The sequence below is a fragment of the Sitodiplosis mosellana genome, unplaced genomic scaffold, assembly GCF_009176505.1.
Source record: "Sitodiplosis mosellana isolate CC-2019 unplaced genomic scaffold, AAFC_SMos_1.0 Smas_scaffold_1569, whole genome shotgun sequence".
Lineage (NCBI taxonomy): Eukaryota > Metazoa > Arthropoda > Insecta > Diptera > Cecidomyiidae > Sitodiplosis > Sitodiplosis mosellana.
Genome location: NW_022596811.1, coordinates 2,247 through 12,632, shown reverse-complemented (window position 1 = coordinate 12,632; position 10,386 = coordinate 2,247). Strand labels below are relative to the sequence as shown.

Sequence of the window (10,386 nt, the reverse complement as noted above, 5' to 3'; positions counted from 1 at the left end):
TGCACCGATTCAAAATCGTCACATAAAATTTATTTTTGTGTTACGTTCTGAAATTGGAACCAATTGTTTCGGTGTGATCTCTTGCGATTTGAAATCGTATCATATTTTGTGCAATATAATCCTTTTTTCCATGTGGTTTAAATGAATATATTTAAATTGGCTCAAATTTCCATATAAAATGTGCAAACAGAATAATACTTCTCAATAAAATAATATCAGAATAATACTTCTCGTATCCAGATATATGGTTGCGTTAGCAGCAACGGCAGCCGCAATCGTTCCGACGAAGCAAGGCGAAAGAAGAACGCGCATTCACATAGAGGGGAAGTACAGTGCGCATACACATCGTCGTTAAAATATCACAGTAGCCATTGGTTCGTGTTTTAACGACGATGTGTATGCGCACTGTACTTCCCCTCTATGTGAATGCGCGCTCTTCTTTCGTCTTGTTCCGTCGGAACGATTGCGGTGCCGTTGCTGCTAACGCAACCATATATCTGGATACGAGAAGTATTATTCTGATATTATTTAGCATATTTTGAATGTTTGAAAATGTGTATTTTTATTTAGAATTTTGTAAATCGACTCAAAATCATGGGTAAAGATAGTTTTAACTTTTGTTCAATAAATGAGGCAAATTGAATTTTAATAGAAATAATGAATTTTTGAGTATTGTTGGTCCTATCTCGCTTCAGTTGGATGGTCGATGAATATCTTCAGTAGAAAGGAACAAGGAGCGGCGAATTTTGGTCTTGTCCATTGCAAACCCAGCTTGTTTGTTCCTTTGAGCTTTAGCTGTAGTCGCTCTTGTTTGAATTCTGTCGCGAATGAAATCCTTTGCCGCAGACTTCCCACGAATTGTCAACGATTGCTGGAAAAAAGAGCATGCAGTTAAAAAAAATTCGAAAGTTCGTGCGTTAGCCCAAAATCAAATCGAAGAGTGGGAAATATCTAAAAGAAATCGGTGCGTTTTTGTCATGATCACAATGTCTTCCTTACCGTGGTTGTATTTTGCGAATTCATGGCAATGTTTTTATTTTGAATTGGCGATGTGAAATCCTCAGTTGAAACGAACAACGAGCGGCGAATTTTTGTCTTGTTTGCTGCTTTGGCGATCACACTATTTGCGCTCTTTTTAATCTTCGCTGTCGTAGTTCTGGTTTGCATCCTCCCAGAAATAGATCCATGTGTCTTTGGTTTTTTTGCTGTCGTGGGTGTAGATAAACGTTCACCCGATGCTTCAATGAATGGTGTTGCATTGCCGTTTGATACCACACCAATAATCACGTCGCAAAATTTTACTTCGAGTTAATGGTGTGCAATTTTGGAATTGAATTGGCGGTGTACAAATGGTGATGTTCGGTGACTCTTGTGTTACTGTGTAGCTTCGACGTGAGGTTATATTCGAGTTGTTGTCAGGCGAATAAGTAATGCGTTGGAGAATAAGGCTTGAATTTGACGGTGATACATTTCGACTGTGGATTGGTGATAGCAATACGGAAAAAGTCAAGGCATCTGGTTTGAAATTTGTGCAGGTGTGGAATTTTGACGGGGAGTAGCCGGGGCTGTATTTGATGAGTTGAATGCTACTTGAGCATTTCGTTGCGCGCTATCTTGGACACCGCTGGTCGAATAAGCAATCCGTCGTAAAATTTAACTCTCAGGCATCGTCGATGTGGCAGCGTCTGCTGTGTTCGGCAAAACTGACACTGGATTAACGCGATTTTTCTGTCTTTGCATCTTTTTGTTTTTGTTTTGTTTCGTATGTTCGAATGCGACGAAGTTTGGCCAGAAAGAGTGTTTGGTGGTTCATCTGAAGCCAAATACATTTGGATTCAGCGCTCTTTGCTTGTTTATATAGGTTTAAGACACTCACTCCGTCATTTGTGCTCTTGCGAACCTCATTTTTCAAGAATTCTTCGAAAGCAATTCTGAAAAAAACGTGCTCGTCAGGTTTTTCATCTGAATGTGTAGGAAAGTACTCTACTTCACGAGTGTCTTCGTGATACCGAGCCCCAGAGAGGCAATTTGGTTCGCGTAAGCAATCTAGATATATTGTTTTTGAATTTTCCCCCGATTTCTTATGCAGAAATCCATCACAATCTCTGTAATATTCCACAAACACTACAGAAAGAAACAAATGATTCAATTCTATGCATTTTCAATGAAAATAAACCAGAAAAATAATTACCTCCAACTGAATTCATTTTCACTTCACACTTTGATCAATGTTGGCGAATTGTCGAAATCAAAGTTACCGGACTTTATGTAAACAAACAAATGTCAAGAGAAGAACGAATATGCGATGTGACTCACACGAACATAGCCATAACAGAACATAGCTGTTTAGTGTGAGTCTGAGTGTATGCGTCAATATTCGATCAACCGTTCTTTTGCACAACTATTATGTGTATGTGCGAATTGTGCGAATTGTCAAAACAGCAAAGCATTGCTGTTGATTGGATCAATTGAAAACCTTTTAAATGCTTTGTTGTGATTAATTGCGATTTTGATCGCGAAGAGATAATATTTTATTATGTTATATACATATTTGGAATCAGAATTTAATATTGAATAGAAATAATACTGTTGAATTGAAAAAAAAAATCGCGGACACTCTAATGCACAATACAATGCTTTCTCTCTTTCATTTTTCGAAGTATTTCCTCTCAGCTGAGGACATTTGTTGCGGAAATGCGGACCTTTGCACTGATAACATTGCACTTTTTTATTCTTATGTTTTCCTTTTGCAACCACTTTCAATGCACTTTTCGCACCAAAACTTTCTGCGCCAAATGAGGAGTCATTTAGAATAATATTTTCCGCAAAATCGACGGTAATACTTTGACCACTTTTCTTTATGCCCATTATCATCGGCCTATACTCGGCCGAAGGCTACCCAACATCAATGAGCCCGCTGTTTTCCCGTCATTTGAGAAACCGACTGTCTGCACCTCCATAATACCAACATTTAGTTCACATATTCTTATCGAGTTGACAAATTTTCAGCTTTGGTAGTCACAAATTTCACGAGAGTAAATTTTTTTTGGAAAGTGCCACTATCTTGAAACGCAGTTACAATACCATCCCAGGCATCTTTCGTACAAACGGCGGCTGCGACATATGAATATAACGTCGGATCAATCAATAGTGTTAGCTCTCCTTTAGCTTTTGCATCTGCCGTCACATCTCCCGCTTTTTCCGCATCAGGCTTCTTCTCAGTCCACACCCATAAATCTTTTATGGTCAGGTAGGCTTCGATCTCCCATGAGTCAAAATTTTCACGCCTCTTGAATAATTCAAACAGTTCTTTAAAAAAAACAAACAAACAGTGGTTTACACGTAGCTGTTGCACATAACCTGTGGGCAAAGCAGTTTTTAATTATTGATTGAAATAAAATACCGTGTTTATGGTTCGAGGTTCGAAAACAGACTAACTCTTCAGCTTAAATTTTTCTTTCTTATGACTACGCAGTTTTGACAATTAGCATAAATTTTGACAACAAGCGAAATCAAAACTCTTACCTCACAGATCAGCCATCATATTCCGAAATTCAAACAGGCCCCAATGTCCATCAAGAACTTGCTGGCGGTCCACCCATTGACGCCAAAGATCTGAAATGAAATAAAAAATAAAAGTAAAATATTCGAAGAGAAAAATTTATCATGTAAAAAATGAAAAAGGAAACAGAAAGCTACTTACCACGTGTCCAACGGACGCTGCCTCCAGTAGCAAACATCTGATCAATTCGGTCCAAACAGCCAAAACGCAAAGTATTTTTTTTTATTTGACCCACCTTTTGCTTGGAAAATTCATGAAATTGATTTTTTAGTCCATTTTTTTCCTTCATTCAATTTTGGCGCACGATTGAAAGAAATACCAGTTGCATCTTAAACATTCACCCTCTTACTTTTATCTCTTTTACAGATCAAACAGGAGCCAGTTTCGGAGAGTGAAGATGAAGGTGTGTCTAGTACAAATAATGCAGACAGTGAAGCAAGTAGCAACACGGCCGTTGAAGAAAAAACCGTTCGGTCCAGTTGAAGTGCATCGGAAAAGTCGAAAACCAATCGTCCTCTCAACACAAGCGGTGAATCATTATACGAAGATGCAATGTCACAGCCGTTAGTCAGCATGGCAAATGTAAGCATAAAATCCGACTTGAGACTGAGTCGTTTATATCCGTTCCAAGTGCTTCGGATTTAATTTTAAATCCGGCTTTAATTTTTGCACTATTTTCGGCGAAAAAAATCCTAGGCTACACCAGAACACCCAGGCACCATTTTCCTATCATTTTTACCCTGAATATGCATTTAGCGTGGGAAATGTCGAAGGTATGGATTTTGTTCAAAATATACCCTAAATGGGACCACATATCCTCTTAAATAGGCTTCTGCCTTAGGCAACAAGTATTTGTTGTCAAAACAAAAGCCCCTAATCACATAATTTCTCATTAGTTTGCTTCGAATTTTGGCTTTTTTTAATTTTTTTTTAGAAAAACTGAAAAAAATACCATTATTCTACTCAAAATACAAAGGGCTTCTAACTCCGAACGAATATTTCATATAAATAGGGGAAATTGGGGGATTCCGGGCCACAGTTTATTTTTCGTTCATAACTTTGTGATAAATATAATTTGTACATCTAATCATGAATTTATTTTTTCAACGCTACAATTTTTTTACAAATCAACAAAACTTAATTGTGAGTATAAACAAAAACAAACAACAAATATCGGCAACACGACTTCTATTTTCTTGTATTGATTGTACCTCCGCTGAAGTTGGTAATATACACATTTTTGCCACATTCTGCTTTTTTTGTTTTGGTTTTCAATTCTAAAACAATAACGGTTACACAAAATATTGAATAAACAATAAAATATTTTACTTTTATAAATGAAAACTTACCTGAGAATAACTCTGGATTCTTACATGCCGCTTCAAACATAAATAGAGCGAATTTGAATATATTTTTAAACTTTCCCTCTGACATGATTTTTGCTCTAGCACTATTTTCGGCTAAGCTTGCGGCTTTTGCTTCATCATTTGATCCCTCGGGAACCATCGCAGTGGAGGGTTTCTGCATTTCTAAAATTTAGAACAAAAAGAGAAGACAAATATACCGAAAGTTAAATGAGCTGTGATTATTCAAAAAATATATCTGAGTTTAATTTCTTGATAGAAATTGAAATGAGCTATTTGGAGAAATTACCTTTTAAGTACTGTTCATAGGCAGAACATTTTGTCACAAATGTAGCATCTAGGGCATTGATAATGAAATTCTGCAAATCGGCTGAGTTCCCAAAAGTTCTGCTTGGGTTGTTATCGTCGATTGTCTTCAAAGCTCGCGAAATTCCGTCCATTTCTCCTTCCATTTTCACTTGAGTCACTAGAAATAAGAAGAATGTTGCTTGTAGTAAATACATTTTACTATTTTTGCAGTGTGACTGTGTAAACGCAAAAGTTTAACTGAAAACTTTTCAACTCCTATGCAGCAATTTATACTAAATTATAGACAAAACAAGTGCATTAACGTATTATACAAACTGCAGAATTGCATATTTGGTTGAAAGAAAATTTAATTCATCAGTTTTTGAACTATATTGTGTACATTGTACTATCGTGTTTGTGTTATTATTTAATTAATTAATTAACGAAACACAAACATCAAACATAAAACATAAGATTTGTTTTTAATGATAACTTACATTTAAATGCAAACTGTCACTATAGGTTGTTAATTGGCTTGCTGGACGGTCATCAATAAAATCCGATTCGTATTCGCTCTCTTCTTCTTCTTCTTCATGGATTTTTTCCGGCAGTTCACTATCAACTTCTTCTTCTTCACCAGATGTGAGTAATTCTTCATTTTCTTCTTCTTCTTCTTCTGCGTTGATTGCACTATCATTTTCTTCTTCGTCAGACGAATCTAATAATTTTAACTTTTCTTTTTTTGGAGCGAATTTCGTCGCACTCACTATCAATGAACTGACAACTTCTTTTTACCATTTTTAGTTTCACAATTAATGAATGAATGAATTACGTCGAAACTTTTAAATGAGTAAATGAAATCAAAGTCTACTGTTATGTATCTCTTTGTAAATTTGAAATGAAATGAATGTAGAATTGACAAAAATGTTTTGATCGTAAGCATTCCTCCGGATATGGTATCATATTCGGTTCCGAGAAATCATTTTAAAATGTAATTTGACATTTGTTTTAAATTATACTTACTGAGGTATTTTTCATTTTAGCTTTCATTCATTCATTAAAGGCACGAAAAATTAAGTGTATTATTCTTTTGAAAAATGACTTGAAAATAATTAAATAATTTCATATTGTGATTTTCGTTTTTTTCGTTGTTTGTTTGTTAGAAAAATGGACCATGGACAACACGCAATGAGACGTAGATACGCCATCATCGGATGATGGACAAGAGGTTGTATTGAACTTTCAACGTCGTCGCACGCGTGCGAGTTAATATCGATAAGAATAACGATATTATCTTGAAACTAATGTAACAATTGTATTGTTATATTGCACAATAAATTGAAATAGTTAATTATGCACAGTCATAGCTGATTATTATAATTGATTCAAACCATGGTCAAGTTTAATTGGAAAAGCAAATCAAATTGAAAAGAACAAAATCAATTACCATATTTGTACATTTGAAATAACAAACACCTTATCAAAATTTATAATATTAATAACTTTAGAATGCATTGTAAAACAGTTCAGTTTGTGGAGTGATGAATAAAGCACATAGTGCTCAAATTTTACTTAACAACTGTTCTCATTGTTTTTTTTGACTTGATAATAATATCTGTCATTAACTGGGGGCTCAACAGGGAAATGAACCCTGGGCCTCTCGCATTTTTCAAGCTCACATCCACCTTGGACCGGAACGTGGATAAGCAACATATTTTGCTTGGTGAACAAATGTACAAAATCCGAAAATGTGCGAAATGTTTCGTTCTCTAATACACAATAAATGTAACATAACGCGGACACGCACGAAAACAACAAGCAGCTCTTGTGATTAAAATTTTTTTTTTTTTTGAAAGTAAACTCGAAATTGACTTACTATTGATGTATGTATCGTATGCATCCTGCAGAAAATGTGGCGTTGATGGCTTTTAGGAAGTATGTTTCCAATTCTTCCTTATTGGTAAATCTCGAATTTTTCATACGTTCACATAACGCTTTTTGTTGGTTGAAGATGGTATCCATATCAACATCAGCTCTCACAGAAGTTATCACTATAAAAAAGCAGAATGTTATTTTGAGCAATGAATTCATGTTGATTGTGACAACGGTAAACTGCAACCGACAAACACCTTACATAAGCTTCAACAATTTAAACTGAATTATAGACAAACCATAGAAAAAACCAATGCACTTTTTTATGACTTTACCAAACTGCAGAATTGCATACTTTGTTGAAATAAATGGGGCAATGATGGGCATATATTTCTGGTCTGTTTGTGTTTTTATTTTATTTGAATAAACATGAAACAAAAAACAACAAACTTATTTCGGTTGACAACTTACATTTAAATGCAAACGTTGCATGCTCATTAAAGGCTACATCAAACATTTGTAACAGTTGTGGCTGACCTTGATCCAAATCATATTTTGAGCATCGATTCAATATTGATTTACGTTTAACTGCGTTCAAATTTTGAAAATGTAAATCAATTTCTGGTTCTATTTGAGGCGCATCAAATGATATACATTTTATGATTGGATGATCAATTGCATAGCATTTCTCTGTATTTAGAGAGTGAATGAATCCCAGCACATTTGATGATGATGTGTTTAAATTCTCCAAACAATTTTTAAAAGAGTATTCACATTCACAATGTCGAATGTTTGTTTGTTCGTTTGTGTAATTTAATTCAATATGTTTATGTGCCTCACATTTATGAAACGAACGACAGCACAAATCGACACGATCACTTTCGTTTAAATATCCTCCCTTTTTTACACTGTCAAATGTGGCTTCGAATGATCTTTTCAACGTGAATTCGGTTGGTGATAAAATTGACTCACAGAATTTGGTATCACTTAGATTAAATTTTTTCAATAAATTCGGTTCAGTAAAAAAGGTTGAATTTACTGAACGAATAATCAGAAACGGGAACATAGAAAATAACAGAGATGACTGAAGCGCACCGAGTGACCGAGCAACGGCCGCACGGACACTGAGTTTGCGTGCTTAAAACATGCTCAGTGCGATATTGCGCTGCAGCACAAACAAACCCACTCCATGAAGAGAGTATAAGCGCACCAACGGAGTGCGCTACACCGCACTCGTACACAACGAAGAAACAATAGAGAGGATATACAAAGAAAGAAACACAAAGAAAAGAATAAGACAATACACACTCAACTCTTTATATGTGTGTATAAACCATAATAGGCAACAGAGTTAGAGTGCGCACGCATTTCTTAACAACAAAGTCAGAGTGCGCACATAAACTCATAACGAAGTGAGTGTAAACGCACAGAGCAGAAAACGACTCTCAGTTGAGTTGCTGAATACGCTACTGAGCGTGCGCTTAGTCATCTCTGGAAAATAAAACATTTTTTGTTATAGTTTCCATGATGCAACCCATTGAATCGTGAGACCGTTCGTGAGGCAGACACACAAACCAAGTAGACTGATTGAAAATCAAAACACTACTAAACCAAAGAATCAGTCAGCATTGCATGAAAAACGAAAACTATTCTAATCACACACGCATTTAAAGATTTCAAAATTTATTTTCTACAGATTTTGTTGATATGACAACATTCCAAAATGAAACCTGTTCCATTCCCATGTTTGGTAATTTTCTTTCATTACAAAGATGTCGGAATGTTAAGACATTCATTCAACACATTCAAAATTCTAAATAATAAAATCCCATTAAATACTATCATATGGGCATTGGTAAACATTGTAAACAATCAGCTAAGTAAAATCGAAATTTAAGAAAATTTTAAATCCAAATCAAAATTCTAAAATTGTTCTATAACTCTATATAGTGAACTGAGGAAGGTTCATTTTAATCACGGGCATTGGGCAGCGGTTATAACAAATCATAATTGATCGACAATATTCAAGAATAAACATTTGAATGCAATTTATTCTACCGAAGACACATTTAATTCAATTGAAGAACACATATCTAATACATTTTAACACATACTATCAGATCTAAATTGTCACATTCAGTATGATCATATGGAACGACCGGGGACGATCGATTTTAAAGTATGGGGAGAGTTAATATCGATAAGAATAACGATATTATCTTGAAACTAATGTAACAATTGTATTGTTATATTGCATAATAAATTGAAATAGTTAATTAGGCACAGTCATAGCTGATTATTATAATTGATTCAAACCATGGTCAAGTTTAATTGGAAAAGCGAATCAAATTGAAAAGAACAAAATCAATTACCATATTTGTACATTTGAAATAACAAACACCTTATCAAAATTTATAATATAAATAACTTTAGAATGCATTGTAAAACAGTTCAGTTTGTGGAGTGATGAATAAAGCACATAGTGCTCAAATTTTACTTAACAACTGTTCTCATTGTTTTTTTGACTTGATAATAACATCTGTCATTAACTTGCGCAAGAAGTCGTTGATGCAAGAAGACAACGAATCGTCCGTAAATACGTATATAAAAAATTAACGGTATTCAAGATGACTTCATAACTTCATCATCAGATGCAACCCATCCACCTGAACTTGTGCGTTTAGTTGAATACGAACGCACACGATTGTTGGACATTCAGCATTACAACATTACAACTACACGTCCATCGTTCATTATCAATCATGTACAAGATTTGTTTGAATACATCAGCGATGAAGGCCGGGCCATTGTCCGAAACAATGATTTTGGGAAAATTAAAAACCAGACAAACCTCCTACCAGGCCCCGGCTGTAATTGACAAGCTGACTACGTTTGACATTTGTATGATCCCTATCGAGAGATTGGCACATTCTCAAATGTGCCATTGTGTGTGTCATGACGAGTCATTTCAAAAATAACCTCATCTTTTTGATTTTGTGTTGGTGTAACATGCACATTTTCATTTTATTATCAAAAAAACGCAAATAAAAAAATTTAGCTTTTATTGCACTAATATCTAACAACGGGAAACAATGCGTTGCACTTGACACAACAAACTTTGAGGTTATGTTTAAAATGGCACAATTCCGAATGTGCCAGTCTCCCGATAGGGTTGTTGACAACCATTGGCAACGACGCTACTTACCGAGGCTACCGCAACGAGCGCCACAATAGTGGTGGCCTGAAGCCAGGCTCTGCCTCCTACATTATCGCTTTCGCTGCCGTTAATGCGGTGCAATC

The 10,386-nt window shown here is 35.3% G+C and overlaps 1 protein-coding gene and 1 long non-coding RNA gene across 3 annotated transcripts; one reads left to right on the top strand and one right to left on the bottom strand.

Annotated features, from left to right (window-relative positions):
• Positions 1-4,544: 4,544 nt before the first annotated feature.
• On the bottom strand, positions 4,545-6,186 carry LOC129571197 (uncharacterized). The gene is made up of 4 exons (XM_055450963.1): positions 5,712-6,186; positions 5,216-5,392; positions 4,912-5,091; positions 4,545-4,839 (listed from the first exon to the last, which is right to left on the bottom strand). The coding sequence occupies exons 2-4, from the start codon at positions 5,376-5,378 to the stop codon at positions 4,751-4,753; spliced, it is 432 nt and encodes a 143-aa protein (XP_055306938.1). The 5' UTR covers positions 5,379-5,392; positions 5,712-6,186; the 3' UTR covers positions 4,545-4,750.
• Positions 6,187-6,758: 572 nt separating this feature from the next.
• On the top strand, positions 6,759-9,563 carry LOC129571196 (uncharacterized). Of its 2 annotated transcripts, XR_008688228.1 has the most exons (4): positions 6,759-7,149; positions 8,606-8,707; positions 8,783-8,836; positions 9,037-9,563. It is a non-coding gene; the product is annotated as an uncharacterized LOC129571196 (long non-coding RNA). The 2 variants fall into 2 exon arrangements; XR_008688227.1 differs by having other exon boundaries at positions 8,606-8,836.
• Positions 9,564-10,386: the final 823 nt, after the last annotated feature.